The sequence below is a fragment of the Gopherus evgoodei genome, chromosome 15 (assembly GCF_007399415.2).
Source record: "Gopherus evgoodei ecotype Sinaloan lineage chromosome 15, rGopEvg1_v1.p, whole genome shotgun sequence".
Classification (NCBI taxonomy): Eukaryota; Metazoa; Chordata; order Testudines; family Testudinidae; genus Gopherus; species Gopherus evgoodei.
Genome location: NC_044336.1, coordinates 17234072 through 17254036, shown reverse-complemented (window position 1 = coordinate 17254036; position 19965 = coordinate 17234072). Strand labels below are relative to the sequence as shown.

The window sequence follows — 19965 nt, the reverse complement described above, 5'->3', positions numbered from 1 at the left end:
ATCACTACAATTATGCAGTAATAGACTTCTGTTCACCTTTGTCCTTTAGTCTATGACTCTATGGAAGGAGCAAAATTAGAGATGCTGTATATTTGGCCTCCAGTGACAAAGCATCGGCATCTATATATTATTCCTGCTGGTTGACTCACGTCTGAAAAGTTTCATAGTTAAAAAGTTTAAGAGTCAGCAAACCGATAGGCGGCACCTCAGGAAAATCTCTTATGATTAGCCAGCGGTTTCTGCCAAGAATTAAAAAAAAATAAATAAAAAGATAAAATTCAGATGTACAATTAGTTTCTTATAAGAGATGTATTTTTAGGACCGTAAGGCCAAGTTATTTTCCAAGCCATTGGAACCTATCTTAAATACTTAATATACTAAACTGGCTAAAATTCAATGTGCTGAGCTCGTCTCTGGCACTGCAATAGTTGATACTCCTAGAATAACTAAAAAAAGTGTTCGCTGAAGAGGGATAGCTCACACAGTGGGATTAGCACACCAGCCATTCAAATCCTACTTACTTCCAAGAACACTAATTTACCCCCCCCCCCAAAAGTTGAAAGACTCGTCCAGAAACATGTTATCAGGTGCTTTTATTAAGCAACACAATACTCACAAAAGCCACCAAACAAGCACAACATTTGAACTTATGTAGTTTCATAAAACTTTCAGAAAACATATAAAAGTATTTTAAAAATTAGCAGTTTGTGTTGTTTTTTTTGAAATCAGCATGCTTGTAACTGAAGATTACAGCATCTGGGGAGAGAACAGTACAAAGGAAGACATTAGTATCTGCAAAACATTAGACGCCACAGAAAGTGAATATTGGTTTGACATTTACATATGAAGTCTGTGCCATTGTTCCGTTTGCACTGTTCCAGACATTTGGGTTCAGTGATCTATAGTCCTGGGTTACTGGTGGAAGCCACCCAGCTGACGTGTAACAGAATATGATGAGACTGTACTGTACATTTTACATAAAACAAATTAAAAAGCATAAATACCATACTGTCTAAATTAAACCTCTTTTCTGGACACACCTAAATCAGTCAGTTATCAAATCAAGCTATGCCACCTGTAAACCAATTTATGTGTCTCCCCACTGAAACCTGCAGTGTAGTATTACTATTCTACTATTTGATAATATTGAGGCCAGAATATTTACTACATTAGAGCAGGGTCTTATTTGTAAGAAAGGTGACAAGAAATTAATGACTGATGCGGTAGGATGTTGACTAGAGATCCATTAGCAGAGCAGCAAAGATTGGAACCTGCTTGGCAACAATTTGTTCCACGAACCATCATTAAATCCTGCCCTCACGTACACACATATCATGGTGACTTGTATGACACAGAAATATGAAATGCCTCCCATATTTCCTGCCCCCCAACACACTAAGGTGAAGTCTTAATCAAGGGAAGAGGAGCGAAATCAAAACTTCTGTTTCCCCAGAATTATGCTATTGACAGCTGACCCAAAATCACTTACACCTGTGTGATTCAAAGTAGCTTTCCTCATACCGTCTCTCTTAGAAATCCGAATAATGTTTCAACCTGAAACAAACAGTTAAGCACTTAAACCGAACAACCTTACAAGTGTTACTGTAGGAGGCAGACAACTTTTGTTACTACTATGTCTGGAAACACTAGGTATTCTCATGTATAATCCCAAACATTTTCCTATACAGTATATATTACGAGATCCTTGTTACACCATATATGAGGGTAGTTTGCAGGACTGTACAAAGTATATTTTTTCAAATGTTAACAGCTCAGGGAAGAGATGCACATGAAGAATCAACACAGACATGCTGTTAGCAAATTCATATTCAAGGAGTACATGACAAGACTTTTTTTTTTTTTTTTTTTTTGCAGTCTCACTGTTTTAAACCTTATCCTCATAACTGCCCCCAACACAACACTTGTCAACCTGTGTCAAGTCTAATTTACAGAGTGAGATTTTTAATCTCTAGTTATTAAACTTTAAATAGAGAAGAGTTTTTAAACTTGTGCCTCAAAAGGTTAGAACAATTCAATCTGCCTTGTTCAGTCCTTGGCCTCCGCTGAAACAACTATAAAACTGTGCTTTTTGGTATGGACATTAGAGTTCTATGTGGACTAAACTCATTTCATATTCTGTTGAAATGACCACAAGATTTGCTCTTTGGAACTTGAAATTTATCTTATGTTTTGTCAACCACTGTATATACTTGATACATTCCATAAAAGCTAATTTACTTGAGTCGCCAATTAGAGCTAGTGTCCTAGATATGAAAGACTATCCTTACCATACGAGTCTCTGCAGCCATCTAAATTCCCCACCTTAAATACAGTAAAAGGTTTCAAACAAAAAAAGTTAAGGAGGCTAATTTAATACATACCTATACAACAAAGCTTTGCCTTTGTTATTTCCTATGGAAAAAAAACCACTTCTGGGAGAAAAGTCCATAGTCTGAGCAAGATAAATGAGCTTTCTTCTGAACACTGGGAAGTTTGAGAACACAGTAAGTGAAGGAATGTGTACCTATTAAGAGAAGTATATAGTTAACTATTGTAAGTGTCCACAATCCATGCAGTTTAATCAATCAATTAATCAATCAATCAATAAATCAATCGATCAATCAATCAATCAAAACAGTTTAAGAAGTTAACAGGATACCTCAATGTATCCACTTTAAACCACTATTTTCAGAGAATTTTATTTCATTTCACTTTCATACCAGCATTAAATTTCCAGGACATGCTTTTATTGCACATTGAGTTTATTATGAGAAAAATGTATAATGGTTACTTTAAAATGATTCCGAGCACCAGGACTAATACTTTGGAGAAGACTGTAGAGTTTGTTTCTATTAACTAATTTAACATTATTCAGCAACTCAAAATAATGTAACACTTAAGGTACATTTAAAGCCCATAATAAAGCATCAATATTTAATTGACTCAACTTTAAGAAAGTAGCTCTTTAAAGAGCTTCATATAGACATATTTCTTTGACAAAAGCTGATTCACTAGAATGCTGAAACGAAAGCCAGATAATTGTTACTGAACAGTAACACTGAATACTAAAAAGTACACAGTAGGGCCGGAAAAAAGTATTACTTAGCAAGTGCCATCAGCCTGTATAGAACCTAAGCTTTTATTATTGAAGTTACATTTCTAGCCTGTATGCTCAGAAGAAAAACAGAGAATCACATTTTGAAGCTTAAGTGGTATTCTATAATATTGTCCTCCCAAGTCTGCTGCCTGTTGGGAATAAGGAGGAAGCAGTAAAAACAAACAAGAAATTAGCTCAATTTCATTCTGCTGTAGCTTGGCATATTGATGAGCCACTACAGAGGCAGTCATTTGAGGATTTAAGAGGTTTGGGAAAGGTTAGATTAACAGAAATCCAACATCAACGCCATGGCTGTGGATTAGGAAGAAAAAAAAAAAAAGTAATCTTTCTGCCTGCCTTCCAGTAACTGAACGAAAGGCTTCAAATTTAATCAGACATGTACTTGAGACTATGCAGGATGGTTACTCAACCTGGAGGCTACCAGCAGCCATTTCCCCTCTCAGCCCACCCCTCTGCTTCACAGGTATCACATCAAGCAGTTAAAAACATGGGGATATTTTCTCAGAGATTCCATCTTGTGAGTGAACAGATGCCAGAGCCTCTTCAATCTATCAAAAGTACATTCAATTGTCATTCTGCACCTGCTGAGGTGGAAGGTGAATCTTTCCTTGGTGCTGTTGAGGTGGCTAATGTACAGCTTAATGAGCCAGGAATGCAAGGGGTAGACTGGGTCCCCTAGGATCACTACTGGCATTTCAACATTGCCAAAGGTAATCTGCCCACAGGTGTTGGAACTAAGGGTACTTGTGCACCCCCTGGCTTAAAGAGATTTCTACAACATACAGTGTTTACAGTTTGGTTCAATGGCTCTCAGCACCTCCACTGTACAAATTGTTCCAGCACCCCTGAATCAGCCAATCGGGAAAGGAAACCCCTGCTTGTACCTTTCTGAATAGTCCTGTGTTCTTAAGGAAGCGAGTATCATGCACCCTTCCTGGTTAGTCAACAGATCAGTGAAGCAGCCCTGGCAACCTACCAGCACTTGCATAACCATAGAAAAAAAGCCCTTTCTGTGGATGTCGTCTGTGGTAAGGTGGTCTGGTACCAAAATAAGGACAGGCATGCCTCAGAGTAAGGAACCTCAGCTGAAATCTTTAACATCTCTTTATAAAATGCACAGGAAATAAGGGAGACAAAATATTATTTCCTCTTTCCTTCCATCTTTAAGGCCTATCGTATCAAACAAAGTCTGATTAACAAAGCATTAGCATCAATTTCTGAAGATCTTCTCCCACTTTTTACCCCACCCAATTTGAGTTCAGATTTTAGTTCTGGTAGAATCATTTGTTTTCAATTTGTCTTGACTTCAGAAGCTTCTCCTTGTTTTGAGAATTAAATTATAACTAGTCTAGAACTAATCCTAAGGTGACCCTGGCAGCTCAGGTACTAATTCAAGCTATCATCTTGTTACAACAGCAAATGTCCTGTATTTGAAACAGATTAAGAGATATTTTAGGCGCTCACTTATCCGTAATAATATACTTCTTCACAGATTTAATGGACCAATATTTCAGCAGTATTTTCCCCTCAACATTGCAAGATACGCGCATTTAAATTATACTGCTTGTTCTCTCAGCAGTGTAGTGCATGTCATTATCTTGAGTTTATCTTTCATAGCTTTGTTATGTGATAAAACTGTTCTGTTAAGTCATTTTATACACTGAAACCAGTCAGCTCACCTCTAATTTTCTTCCAGTCAAGCATTCTAATGACACTATGTCTGGTTTCTTTTCATTAGAAATCACAGGTTTAGCATCATTAAGCAATAATGTGATTTGACTACTATCACAGTACTTGTCTAATGAATACAAATCATGTCATCTTGCCTCAGCTTTACTGTGGGAGGATCTCTGATATGCAGAACCAAAACCAATAGACTAAACTACGTCTTTCAATATTTTGAGTTTACACTCATTTCAATAGCCTCTCAAACTACTACAGTTAAGAAAATGGACATTAGTATCACCCTACTTGCCTAAAACAGATAATAGCAGTACAGAGAAAGGAAGGTAGCTGAGCTTTGCTTAGGAGCTGAACTAAGTTCTCAAAAATTCAGTTCAACCTTCCCAGCTGGCAAGTAATTACAAGAACATGAGGACTATATGCGGGGGTGTGTTGCTATATCTTCCATTTAATAACTGGATACTGCTTAATTTAATTCCATTTTATTTTTTCTGAGTGTGGGGAAATCCTATTTTTAAAAGTAATTTTTATTCCAATTTATCAATGGACAGCTCTGTTACTGGCGAGAGAAAAAGAGGATAAAGGAAGAACCAAAATCCTCAAAGAGCTAGAGAAGAAAATCCATAATGAAGAGACTGCTACAACTAAAGGTTGCATTAAAAGGCCGCTTTAAAAGGCTAACAATGAAGTCTAAATTACTACTACTATGTACTTAGCAGACTGTTACCCTTAGTGTTCAGATTAACGAGGAGTGAAAAAGGGTTTCCAGAAGGCACTGGAGTGAACCAGATATCAAGGTTAGGTAAGGCTCTTCAAGGCAGAGACCATCTTTAAGTTACGTATTTGCACAGTGCAAAGGAAACTAGGGTTAGGGCCCCATGGCACTAGAACAGTACAAAGAAAAATGAAAAAAGTTTAGGGTGTTTGTTCCATAGGCCTAGTATCAGATAGCAGACTGAGGCTGGCGCAGGTGTATACTGCTGTTAACAATAAAATCACCTCCCTATGCCATTACCCTGTTCAATTTGGGTATTCGCATCACAGCAAACCTTCACTGAAAAGAATAAAGGCTTAACTTACCAGCCTGACTGCATCATCTGCTGCATTGGAGGCCACTGCCAAAATTTCTGTGGTAGGATTGAAGGTCAAAGATGTAGCAGCTGTAACCAAGTTCATTATGGCTTTAACTGGTTTAGGATTGGTTTCTCTGAGGCAAACATCGTGGGTATACACATTCACAACTCCTGAACAGGAGCTAGAGAGAGGGAAATAATTGATATTCTATTCAAAAAGATCATGTGGAAAAGAAAACAAACAAACAGTCTCAGTTTGTGACATAATTTTAGATTATATCTGAAGCAGTTTCATATCTACATATACCATTCCAATAAACCTACACCATATTTTCCCCCCTAACTGAATATTTACTAATATTCACAGTAATAGCTAAACTAAGCATTAACTCTCAAATGTGAGAGTGGGACCTTAGTTCCGGCTGAAGAGATCAATGCTTTCAGCTCTGGAGGTCCCTAGTTCAATTCCAGGTTCTGAGGTCAGACTACATGATGATAATGGTCCCTTCTGGCCTGGTTATCGATAGAAGGCTCTGCACACTTTGTGTAATATCTTTTATAAAGGGCTAAGTATTGTAACCTAGAAGTAATACCAGTAAAGATGAAGTATTCTAAATTCAAGGCTATATTAAGTAACTAAACATTCTGAACTACTAGTTTCCAAATGGTTACTCGCTTTACATGTCACAATTCTGGACACTTATTATGTTAAGAAAGTCTCATCTGGAGCAGGTTACCAAAAATGTGTCATACAACTGACAAATATTAAACATTATTTTCGAGTTACCTCATTTAAAAAGATGTATGTTCAGGTTTAGATCACATCTGGAGAAGTAAAATGTACCCTTAAATAAAAATGGCCATACAGAGTCAGACCAGAGGTCCATCTAGCTAAGTACCCCATTTTCCAAAAGTGGCCAATGCCAGGTGCTTCAAAGAGATCAACAGAACAGGTAATCATCAAGTCATCCATCCTGTTGCCTGTTCTCAGCTTCTGGTAAAAACAGAGGCTAGGGACACCATTCCTGCCCATCCTGGCTAATAGCTATTGATGGACCTATCCTCCACGAACTTATCTAGCTCTTTTTTGAACCCTGCAATTCTAATGGTCCCTTTCTGTGAATATTGTATTCAGTTCTAACCAACAACAATTCCATACATAATACAAAACTGTTACCAGTATTCCAGCTACTGAAACCCATCTATAGATTTCCTCCTCATGGAAAGTCACCTCGTTCAACCTACATTTACTGAAATAATCTTACCACTGAGCCAGTGAATCTCTTCAAGATGAACCAAACCAAGGTCAAATAATATCAATTGGTAATTACTTCTACAGTATAAACTAGTTTAAAAAAGTGTTTTAGGTAAAGAATCATCCTACTCCAGATGCTTTAGTAAGTGCCAAATACCATGTTTACTCAAATGCAGCACTAATCATAGTCTTTAACAGTGCAGTTGTATGTAACAAAGACATGAACAGTCTGAAAGTTACATCAATTAAAAAGAAAGAACAAATTTCATTTTTGTATTCTGTCTAGTCTTAGAATTAAGCCCTCTGAACAGTTATAAAAAGACGCAAGAAAAACTTATAGAAGTTCTGTGTTAAAGACTGCACTCCACCTAAAATGGATATAGTAAGGAACAAATTATTAAAAAACACAAATTACGTATATTAAAAGTATATAAAAGGAGACAAATTGAATAATTTGTAGTTTTAGAAACTTATGCAAGACAAGATACAGAGTAATTTCACCTTACTAAATACAGGATCCAGAAACTTTCAAATTCTTTAAAAACCAAATGAAAAGTAAGTTCTCAGCAACAAAGAAAGACCCTAGTTGCTGGGTTGGGGATTAAGAGAATACAGGAATGTTTTTATAAAACTTTAAAATTATTTCAATAAGATTCCAGTTTGATGTACCAGGCTTTCATATTCCTTTTAAATTATTTTATAATGGGTTTGTTTTTTTTTTGCTCCCCTGTTGAAATTTTACTTAAGGATCTTTTTAAAGCAAGGGTAGACTGATCAGGGAAGCAGTGAAACTGACTGCACAAGAAGTGCCAGCAAATGCACCAACCAAGCAAACATTTTTCCATCAGCTTTTTTCGACTGAATTATCTTAAAAAATTGAGTATTTGCTATTAGTGCAGTTTTCAAATTGATGGGTCTCCTTGCAAATGAGTGCTATATATATATTTTTTTTTTAAAGGGTCCAAACAAGCAATTAACTATTAGAGAAAGGAAAGAATTGGGAAGAGATTGAGGAGGTTAAAAAACAAACAAATCTTGAGCTGACATTTATTAACATGAAGTGGTCACAGTTTGCATTTTAACAGTTCTGTAGTTAAACCACGTTAACAGGGGCTGTACTAGTAAAAATATGCAGGAAAGAAAGAGTCAAAGGTTCCTGGCATTTAGAAAAAAATCCCTATATCAGAGTCTTTGTTAAGAGATCACAATTCACCCACAGCTACCTGACTTGAATGGAAGGAAAACCGAGAGATTTGGTAATATTAAAGTACTATGGATACCTATGGAACACAATGGTTAGGTGTTCATGAGAAAGAACTGTAAGTCCATGCAGCTCTCCACCTAATAAACTCAGGCAATGTCTACACTGGCCCTTTTGTCAGTAAAGCTTTTGTCGACCAGGGGTGTGAAAAAAAACCAAACACCCCGACTGACAAAAAAGTTTCACAGACAAAAGCACCAATATGGATAGTGCTATGTCAGCGAGAGATGCTCTCCCATCGACATAGTTATCGCCGCTTGTTAGAGATGGTTTAATTATGCTAGCAGGAGAGCTCTCTCCTGCAAGCATAGAGTGGCTACATGGGAGACTTTACAGCGGCATTTGCAGTGTACACAATCTAAATCTAGTCTTACGTCCTATTTCTGTACTTACCTCATTGTGAACAGTTTACCCAAGAGCATCAAGATGACAGAGGGGGAAAAAATAGGACATTCAAAGATTTTAGAATGTTTAGTTTATCATCACTTACCCACATGCCACGTACTGGCCATTTTTTGATACAGCAAGACATGTTCCACGCAAACATCCTTCATCAGTGAACCTGTTTAGACAGCGCCTACTCTTCACATCCCAAATGAAAACTTCACCCTCATCTAATTAGGTGCAAAAGAAAAGTAACTGTTAATGAATTCTAGTGTATAAAACCTAGTAGCAATTAAATAACTATGAAAAAATTGGACAAGATCAAAATTTACTTTTAAGATCTCCTTTAGGAGAAATCTGAACCATGCATGTCCAGATATATCTATGATCTCCAAGTTTGTCAGAATAGTAGGAAAAGCCTTGGTAAAAAACAAACACACATCCTGGGGAGGAGAGAAGAAAAAACAAAACCTGGGACTGACTTTCAGATTTCACACTTGCAAATCAATTCTTTGTACATTCTTAGGTTAAAGATGAAGGAGTTAACACGTAAAACTAACTTGGCCTAATATGGCAATTCACGTCTATTGACACTTCTTTTTGTACAAAAGAAGGCATGAATCTACATAGATACAAGTAAAACTGTATCTAGCCAGAATTTCAGGCCACTCTCCTTCCCATTTGGTATGAACTAGATTTACCTAATATTCAAGTATTGTTTTAAATTCAAGTCCTCAAAACATTAAACCATGTGAGTCTGTCTTCTCCTTCCAAGTGTTACACAATATATGGTCAAAACATAGCCAGAGACCCTGCCACCGCCCATCAGTGGTCTGAATAAACTTAAGTCTAAAGAAAGCCTCCTTCTGAGGGAAAGGTAACACCAGCTTGAAGGGATAATAGTACAAAAAGCAAGGATAGGCTGATGCTTCTCCAATAGGCCATATCAGCACAGAAAGACTTATTTTTTTCAGTATAACAAAAATGAATTTATGGAGTTCCAATTACCCCAATCGTGCATCTGAAGGCAATTCAAAGACTATTCCTCCCTTTTTTTGAGACCACATGTTCAGGGCATTTATGCAGTAGTGGATAGAGGTCAACAGTATAGTTAGGATAAACATGTCCAGAATTGAATTCCAGTAAGACACTGGGAGGGAGTATTTTCAAGGACAGATCTGAGCCTGAGAGATTTTTATACTTCAAATGTGTGTCTTTGATCCAGCACCATAACCAATATGCCAGTGAGGCAATAAAGGTCAAGTTTCCTGAGATGCTATGCAGCCTGTTCAGAAAAACTAAAAGATCACTTCGCTCAGAATTCTTTGGTATAGCTAGGATGTGTAAGTTAACATCCAACAATGCTAAAATTTGCTTTTTTTCCCCCACAAAGAGCTACAAAGTTGATCACCAGTCATTAAGGAACCACCATTTTTGCTTATTTGTGCCACCTTGCTTTCAGCTTCTCTCAGTGTCTTGACCAGAATTCAGTATTCCATATGTAGTGTACAGTGCACTTGGTTTTGTGTTCTAATCTACACAGCCAACAGCAGCATAACATCACGCAGCAGAGATGTAAAGAGGGAAGATATAAATCCTCAACCAGAAATAATGAGCTGTTTGATTCAAAGCAGGAGAGGACAGTGCTGAATATACCATCTTCTTGTTAGAGGGTTTCTTTCAAAAAGAGTAAAGAACATTGAAAACATTGTTGAATATTGTAAATTTCAGTAATCTCTCTCTCCCCCACTCTTATGTGCCATAACTTCTACCTTCAGAATAGCAAAGAAAATTTGTGGTGGTCAAAATTGTAGTGTCAAGCGTGTCAAGCCAGTAAAGCATTTCCATTAATTATGACAGAGTATGATATAAGCATTCACCTATAAATGAATTTTTTAAAAAGCAACTTCAACAGGATATGAAAAATCTAGTTTCAATAAACTATAAGCAGTACATGATTGTCAAACAATTCTGGACATAATACTTGTCATCCTTCTATTCTGCTCACCATCAAACAAATTTCCTTTCATTTCCCTTCTTGCTATTTTACCCTGTATTCACCAATCCTTTAATCTTGTCTAGACACAAGTGGCAGATGACAGTGTATGCCTGAAAGTAAATTAGGGTTTATAAACATACTTGGGAGGTACATGGGTTCTGAAGTTTAAGGGTATCATTTCCAACTGCCATTCTTTAACAGCCTAAGCAACTACACATAAAATCCATAAATCTGAAGGTAATATTCTTTAAGGAAACTCAAATGACTTACTAGAATGTGTGTAAATTTTGCTGCTATCTGGAGAGAATGCTGATGCAACAGCCTTTCCATTTATTTTCATGCTGCCAATCAGCTCCTTTGTCTAGGAAAACAAAGAGTAACATTTGTTAAAACAATTATTCAGAAGACCAAGAGAAATCAGATCTTTGTCACTTGTGGAAGTCAGATACGTCCCTGTTTTATTGCCTGAACTCCCACCCATCAACCCTAATATTTAGGTATCAGAGTAGGTATATCAAAGGAATATCTGATTCCTCCTGCATCTAGCAGGACTTCAGTTTTACAGACTAAGGCTCCAATCCTGCTTTTGCTCTTCACAGGCACCAGGGTCCCTCAGCACAGAAACAGTTGAACATCAGGGTCACCGGTAACGTTAATAAGAGTAGTTTATTTTGTGCTATCGCATCTAACCAAAGATTCCGGATGTTCTTTAAGGCAAAATTCTCTCTATAAATCTTTTTCTCGCAGACAATAGATGAATGATCTTTAGGACCTTTTCTGATTCCCATTATGATGCACTACATACGATTATAGAAGAATACAACAGAAATGTTTGTAAGTAGTCAACTGGGGAGTTCAACTGGGTCTACTGCATATTGTGAATTAGAAGTAAGTTGATTTTAAAAGGTAGCTTCCAACCCATAAGAAAAACATTCCCTACTGAAATGGGTAACTTTAAATGCTTTTAGAGAAGTTCAAGACAATCGTTCTCTTCTGCTCTCCCCCCCAAAACTTGCTGCCACAAAAAGGGCAAAGTAATCACTCTTGAGAAAGGCCTGTCAGATAGTCAAGGGCAGGGAGGATACCTATATAAAGGAAAAGAACAATCTCTCTTGTTCAGTTTTGTAATACCATAAAGAAAAAAGTATTAATATTTCTTAAAACATGAATATATTAACTTATATTAAGTATTCAAACCTATGCACGGCCTACTCATTTTTTCACCCTCATTTTTGACAGGGTATTTCATCTCCTTTATGTGTTTTTGGCTGGCTCCAAATACAGTATCAAGTCTGTAGTTTAATATATAGTATTCTATGCACTAAGTGAAAAGAAAATGTATCAGGACAATTATGAACACAACATAAGACACTAAAATCCATGAGCTACTGAAATAGCTCATCCACATTCCCATTTTTCTGACACCAACATATTGTTATTTACAAGGTTTTAGGCGGATATTTTTTGTGCTTCTCCCCAAAAAGAGTGCATTGGTGTTTTTAATGTGACTGAAAGAAAATGAAAACTTCTAGAAATCTACAGAGCGAAACAGCAGTGTAAGTTTATCCATAGCCCCACTAATGTGCTTCATATAGTACAGGTTACTGCAATGGACAGTATAGGTCAGTCTTCATTACCTGCTCACTTTTAGGTACCTCTGCCAAAACAAGTGCTCATTAGGGCCATTTTTTTGCCATTTGCATTTTTTTTTGGCATGAATACTGCTTCCCACTAAGAAATTGCAAATCAGTCTATCACTACCAGATGGATGGGACTTCAAACAGAGCGGAGAAATTCCATATCCATCCCCAGTATCATGTGTTATCCCAGTTCCACTAGCAACCATGAAGAAATTTGTTTTAAGAAAAAACTCTGAAACATACCACTTTTTTAAAGCAACAGTTATATCATCATAAAAATGGTACACCTCTTCATTTAAAGTACAGAAGTATTTGAATTTTTTCAGTAAAGTACAGAAGTATTTTCAAATTAAGCAGATGCAAGAGTTAATAGTTTCCAAAGAGATAGAGATGTTTTAGACTAGCTGTTCTGGGTAACCACAACTCCTTGATCCCATGACAACATACCCCGGGGGTTGAGAGCCACTATTATTGATAAACAAGACAGCTACCTTCATTGTCAACAAATGAAGATAACCTGAGGCCCCATTAAGCAGCAGGAACGATCCATCTGGAGATACTTCAAACTTTTTGATAAATTTATCTTGTATTCCTCGGAAGAAAAAAAAACAACCAACTGTAATTTACACCAATGAGTTCACCACTTCGTGTATCATACATTTGATTGGGGGGAGGGAGGAAGAAAAGGAAACATAGGCAGTTATTGTGACTGTTCAGTACTCGCTGTATCAAGCAGTGGACACTGTTCACTGTCCCCAGTCAACATGCTTTCCTCACCACCTGAGTGCAGAATTTAACATGAGGTAATGTGAATTACGATTTCACTAGAATGAAAACCAGAGTACAATAAACTGGTGTGGTACCACTCAGAACACTAATATTTATGTTTTGTGTCAGAGTTAATGCTATAAAATACATTCAATGCAACATACACTTCAAGACATTTGCTAAACATAGATTTTGAAAGTTTTCCTTTCATGAGGGGATCCAGAAATTTCAACACAGGCATAACGATCACATTACTAGAAGGGAAAAAAAAAAAAAAAAAGATACAGATTCACTGTGAAAAGTCTATCTCATAAAGACAACTGTTTAACATTCTTTTCTTATATGGATGAGCTGTCTCTTCAACTAACAACATCTGGCTGGCAGAGAAGCTTTAAATATTTTGACAAATTTCATAATGTATCTGGCTTAAGCATGACACAGCTGATAGCTAACCTTGTAAGAGTTCAGACTGATTTATTTCAGAGACTAGAGGGATTTGTGTTCAAGTTTTATTCTACCAGAATATTCTTTAAAAGAGTTCAGGGTTAAAAATAAGATTTTGGCAGAGAGCTTCCTTAGAATATTGACAAATCAGAGTGTCAATTAGATTTTTAAAAGTATTGCAACATGTATATACTTACTATATAACTACATTCAGAAGTGACTGAGATCTATAGTAAATCTGGATTAGTGCCATTAAGCATTTTACTTTTTCTTTCAAAAGGTTTATAATTGTAGATCTTAAAAGGCATTGAACATGGCAATAAAAACTCACCTCTTATTCGGTTTACAGGAATAATATGTCCACTCATCATGTCATACACATAAAACAGTTTCCTGCGTGCACCAGTAGCTATAACTTGTTCTCCATCAGCACTGAAACGAGCCTTATAGACTGGAAAGCTTTCCAGATGTATGCTCTGTATCTTTGGATTGGTTTTACCATCCACCTTCAAGAAAACAGAAAAAAAGTTGTTTTTGTCCTTCATACATTCATTTGCAATGTGTCTTTCAGATCTATTTCTGTACATAAGTACAAGAATCAAGAGTGTGTAGTCAATACCAGCTTAAAACAATAGATCGCTCCATTCAATCCCAAAGAAGCCTTCAAATTAAGCAGTCTGATGAAAACAAATTTCACATATTTCAGATGTGGTCAAAGTACAATAGATCACAGGTGAGAACAGTTTCCAGATAGAGGCCCTCAATTAAGAATACTCCACCCCAGCTCCAGCCAAGCAACTCAGCCAACCATAATTCCTATGGTGACACATGGAGAGGTGATCCCAGCAACAATCCTATCTAAAGTTATTTTTGGCATAAGTTATTTTATATTTAATATAGCCAACACTTTAGAAGCATATTGAAAGTGATACATAAACTCATTGTTCATTTCACATTTTATAAACTGAACACAAGCTGCTCACCTGAAACAGTGATATAGACCGATCTTGTCCAGCAGTCATAACTACTTGTGCAGAAGGATGGAACTGCACTGTTCTCAGTTTAGCATCAGAAGGGCGTTCATTATTAGCGTCCAAGCAATTTTTCATCTAGAAAAAAGACCAGACCAATGTGGTTTAAAGGCAGGCATCAGTTCCCAATTTAACTGCATGTCCCTCCCCCACTCCACTCATAGAAACAGGGCTTAATGGGATTTCAGTTTCAGTGATCTTGTAGAGCCCAGAAGTGCAGGAGGGACCTTGGGTTAACCTTGTAAACATTCTGCTTAACTGCAGAATATCACCTAGTTCACATAGAATAAACGTATTCTGAAGTTAGTTCTCATATTTCTGTGCATTAAAGAGTGTCATCCACAGCACACTATGGAGTAGCTGTAAATAAGGTTTCAGCTAACCTTCCATTAAATCTAATTTTGCTTTTCCTCCACTTCAACTTTTGAAAGCCACAAGGACTGTCAATCTTAAAATGTAGCACAGCAACAGTGAACAATAGCCTCAGTGTTAGAGATGACAGCATGCAAAATGCAGCACTTTTTTTTTTTTTTTTTTGGTAAATAAATCAGGAAATAGTTTACCCAATTTCTACAATTTAAAAATTGGCAGTCAGCTAATCTGGAACAATTAATAACCTGAAGCAGACTACTTGTTTCAGTAAGAGAGTGTTTCCTAACATGAAGAAGAACACACAGGGGGCCCCAAAGGACCAGCTGGAGGTACATAAATCTCTCTGAATTGTTCTGCAGAGGCTCAAATTTCAATTAAAGACTAAGTTTCTAGTTATTATAATTTTAAAGAAAACCTTCAAAGTGTAAAACAAGAGGACTGACTGAAGAGCTTGCAGAGAACCTGAAACAACATCTCTGAGGTGTGGACTGCCTCATTTATTTCAATGTGTAAAAATATTATATATATTCTAAATAAATAATAATAAATAATAATCATCAGATGCCAGTAATAATTAATGTTGACTTTAGGGTACTCCACTGCTCAAAGCATGCAAGAAAGGAAGGGAAATATTAAGATGACCTATACTAGTGTCTCTCAAGGTAGGAGGAGGGAAGAGATGAGTACTGAGGATTGGACAGGGGGTACAGATATAAGAATTGAGAAACCCTGCAGTAAGCCATCCACAGAACCACTGGCAAAAACTGCTGCCCAAACAGAATGGTGGTACTTGTGTTATAAAATATGTATGCACCGATCAACAGTAACTACATTCAAACACTTTGAAGGAAATGAGAGGGCAGTTTTTACCTGTAAAATGCCTCTTGGTAAAGACTCTGATGCAGACACAAAATTGCCCGTCTTGCGGAGCAGCTCATCATCTTCATCACTGTCATCTAATTAAAACAGATTTAAAACTGCTTATTGAATGTACAATTTGTTCTTGCATCCCCACATACATGTTCTTTAACATTATCTTATGTAAAAGCAGCAAAGAATCCTGTGGCACCTTATAGACTAACAGACGTTTTGGAGCATGAGCTTTCGTGGGTGAATACCCACTTCCTCAGATGCATCTTATGTGTTCTCCGCAGCTGCAAGTCAAAACCATAAGCAAAAGCACAGAGAGAGCACAAAGCAGCAGGTATCCAGTACATAGTCGGTGTTTTCTAATTAGAACAGGAAAAATGACAGGCAACAAATGAATCTCTAAAAGGTCACACAAAATATGGGAACATGTTGGAAGAACTGAATACTTTTCTAAAGTATTGAAATATATTTACCATCATTTGCACTTTTTCTGGCTTTTTTTGTGTCTTTCTGGGCCCAGAACGGCACTCCTCCCATAGCTCGCTGAAATCTAAAAGAAAAGAGAACTTTCATATGCCCATTCTTTCTTAATGACCATCATACTGCCAAAAAAATATTTTTCAGCAATTTTTCCCACAGTAATAAAGAGATTAAAACACCGTCCCAACAATCACATCACCTCCTTCAGATACAGCAGCCAGAATCTATCTTTTCTACTCCAGCTTCCATTAACTGAATTCAGTACATAAAATCTGTAAACAACCTAAACCATATGACATACACATCTATAAAATATTCTCCCTCAAAAAGTGTTAACTGCATGAGAAGTTAAGGTTTTCAAATGCTTGAGTAGAGTAGTGATGATTTTAAACCTGAGCAAAATACTTAGCCATTTATGTTAAAAACTTAATTTATACACAGACTTGCCTACATCGTTAAGTTCACAGGCATACAAAAAAGATCTTTAAGTGTAAGGTAACATACACAAATTTGCAATAATAAGAGCAAAAATATTATGCTATTGGCAGAATACTTCTGTTTGGTTCACAATTCAAGTCTTTATTAAACAATGTAATCTTTCCTGCCTAAACTGCAATGTGAATTGATTTATTAATCTCTTTTCCTTATTCTCAATTGTTTTGTTGCACATAAAGACAGCTAATATGATCCCCCTCAAGGGCTGGATGCATTTGATTGATGAAGCAACGTATCTAGTTACATATGACAGATTTTATAAAGCCTAAATTTGTATATTATCTGCTCTACCATGTTGAATAATGGTAAGGAAACAGGAACAAGACTGTCCGCTCCAAGAACACAAGCAACACAATTACAAACTAAGACTGTAGTTTTTTTCATTATACTGGTTATTTGTTAAGTCCTAACAACATGGTTGATGCTGTTGGGCCCACTAGCTTTAAGGAATTTAAGTTATTCGCCTAAATTCTTTGGTCAAAAGGAGAAAAGGGCATTTTAAATGCTCCTAATAGAGGGAAAACTCACTTGACCACAACATAGCTAATCTTATGTTACTAAAATTAGCAGTAAATTTATGTTAACATAATCAATTAACAAGTCTTACTGTTCTTGAAGCCTCTTCTGAACTTTTTCTTTGGTAAGCTTCTTCTCTGCATCACTTTTCATCATGTCTTTCCGATAACGGTGGGTCATGTCAATTCTAGGAAATAAAATCATATTCTCAAAGTTAAAGCTTTGCAGAAAGTGTATTAACAGCCCTTATTTTCTTTAAGTCTTCAAGAAGCAGCCATTTAAAATAGCAAACTCGGTATTTCTTCCAGGTCTTAAAGTCAATACCTCTATCTTCCCGTTTCCATCATTAAAACATTCAGAGCTTAACTCACATTTCCTCGGCTTCATCTTCATCATCCACCCATGCTGGTTTTTTAGATGGAGGAAAATTATCTTTTGCTTCATTCTCCACTTCTGAGCCACTGGAGTCCTCTTTTAGAAGATTTCCCGTGACTACATCATCAAGCTTAAAAAAATCCATATAACTGGGTCATAAACACTGGTCAAATAGAAGAATTTTACAATTTTTGAACAGTGGAAGTTTTAAGACATTTCTCCACATGGGGAGAAAAATCAAGAACAAAACAGTAAAACCACCACTCTCCCAGTGTTGGAAGGCTGGGTGGGCAGCCAAGGAGCATACAGAGAGTGTAGTTCCTTCCTCCACCGCAAAGCAGCCCCCTGTCCTCCTGATATTTATCTATCACCTCCCCCAAGTGCCATCCCTGATGGGAACGGGACCAATACCTACCTCCCCTCCCACAGTCCATTCCCCACTATTTCTCACAAAAGGTGAAAGTTTAGAGAACAGTTTATTTATACTAGAAAATACACATTAAAAGAAAAGCCGCCTGGCTTTTGCTACTGACAGACTAGCCTAAACCCACAGGTTCCAAAACTGTAATAAGATGTACCTTTAAACAAGCTTTTCAGTAAGTTTCAGCTGTATTCCCATATTTCTTTTATTCTTAATGCCCTGCACACCATGGGAATAAAGGCTAACCCCACTAGATCTGGGAATTGTTTCTGCCTCTAAACCCATGTTCACTACACCCAAATGCCTGTAGCAATAGCCACTACAACTGGGGTAGTCAAACTGGGGGTCAGGACCCCTCAGTGGGTCGTGAGGTTATTACAAGGGGGTTGTGAGCCATCAACCGCCACCAAACCCCGCTTTGCCTCCAGCATTTATGTTAAATATATAAAAAATATTTTTCATTTATTGGGGGAGGGGTGTCACACTCAGAGGCTTGCTGTGTCAAAGGGGTCACCAGTATAAGTTTGAGAACCACTGCACAACCTCAAGCAATTTTACATTATACTTAGAACTACTCAGGAAAAAAAAAATCATATATAAATTTAAAGAGCTTTAGACAGTTCCCTATCCCATTCTAGTCAGGGCTCCTCTGTCTCCTTGCCTCCATAGTTTGGCTGAGGGCTCAGGCCTTGCCTATGTTGACACCAGCACATATGGTATATGTGGATATGTGCTGCAGTGAAAAGCTGGCTGTGTCCACAGTGCGGTGTGTAGCTAGCCACACACGGCAGTGAAAGGTTCTAACTGAGGGAAGCAGCAGAACACTACCCCGCTAACCAATAGCGGTGTGCGTGTGGGGGAAGCCACTGACTGGGCACCCTAGGGTGCAAGCTCACAGGGTTCTGGTGGTCTTTGCTCGCCTAAGCAGTGCCTCGCCATCTGCATCGCTATTTGGGCCCATGCTGGGGACGGGGAGTGCAGCGCTCTTACTCCACGCAGGCGAAAAGCGTAGCCAGCCTCAGGAACAGAGATGCCCTGCCAAAAGCACCTCCACGGGAGCCGTGCTGTGCCGTGCCAGCCTTGCAAGGGCCGAGGGAGCCCCCCGGGGGGGGGGGGCTCGCTGGCTCCCTGCTATTAGGCAAACAGCCGGCGAGAGGCGCATCGTGGCCGCAGCAGGGGCCGGGACGCGGGCGCCAGATTTCGGAGGACTGGCTGGGCAGGCAAGGGGGATACGGAGAGTGTCCTGCCGCCGCCGCCTCCTCCCTGACGGGAAGGGGACGGGCACCAACCTCACCTCCCCCCCGCCGCGGCCGCCTCACCTGTTTGCCCGGGCCCCGCAACCGCTGCAGCAGCTCCTCCTCCTCGGCATCCTGGCTGCCGCCGAACACCAGCTCCTCCAGGCACCGCTCCATCAGCGGCTTCCCGGCCAGCATCGCCAGGTGCCGGGCGCGTCGGGCCTCCTCGCCCCCATCGCTGGGTGTTTTGGTCCGCTGCGCCGGGCGCCGCTTCTTCTGCGCCCAGACACGCTTCTTCTGCGCCCGGCCACGCTTCCGCGCGGGGTTCCGACTAGCGGCCGCAGAGCCCGCCGGCTCCATCTCAGCGCCTCACGTCCCGATGGCCGAAGCAGGCGGCGCCGCTCGCTAACCGGAAGCGGAAACAGAAAGGTCTCTCCCACGTGAGCAAGTTCTTAGCTCACCAGCCCCCTCCGCCTCTTTCACGTGATTCAGTCCGGTTCCCCTTCACTTAAAACATTCTCACATGACCCGATCTCTCCCCCTCC

The 19965-nt window shown here is 38.5% G+C and overlaps 1 protein-coding gene across 1 annotated transcript; it reads right to left on the bottom strand.

Moving 5' to 3' along the window:
• Positions 1-576: 576 nt before the first annotated feature.
• On the bottom strand, positions 577-19869 carry UTP18 (UTP18 small subunit processome component). Its single transcript, XM_030534137.1, has 14 exons — positions 19505-19869; positions 17761-17894; positions 17481-17576; positions 16372-16448; positions 15899-15984; positions 14609-14734; positions 13957-14131; positions 12905-13005; positions 11044-11134; positions 8881-9004; positions 5882-6056; positions 2382-2524; positions 1490-1554; positions 577-756 (listed from the first exon to the last, which is right to left on the bottom strand). Exons 1-13 carry the CDS (start codon positions 19778-19780, stop codon positions 1530-1532), a joined length of 1629 nt encoding a protein of 542 aa, XP_030389997.1. The 5' UTR covers positions 19781-19869; the 3' UTR covers positions 577-756; positions 1490-1529.
• Between the last annotated feature and the right edge of the window lie 96 nt (positions 19870-19965).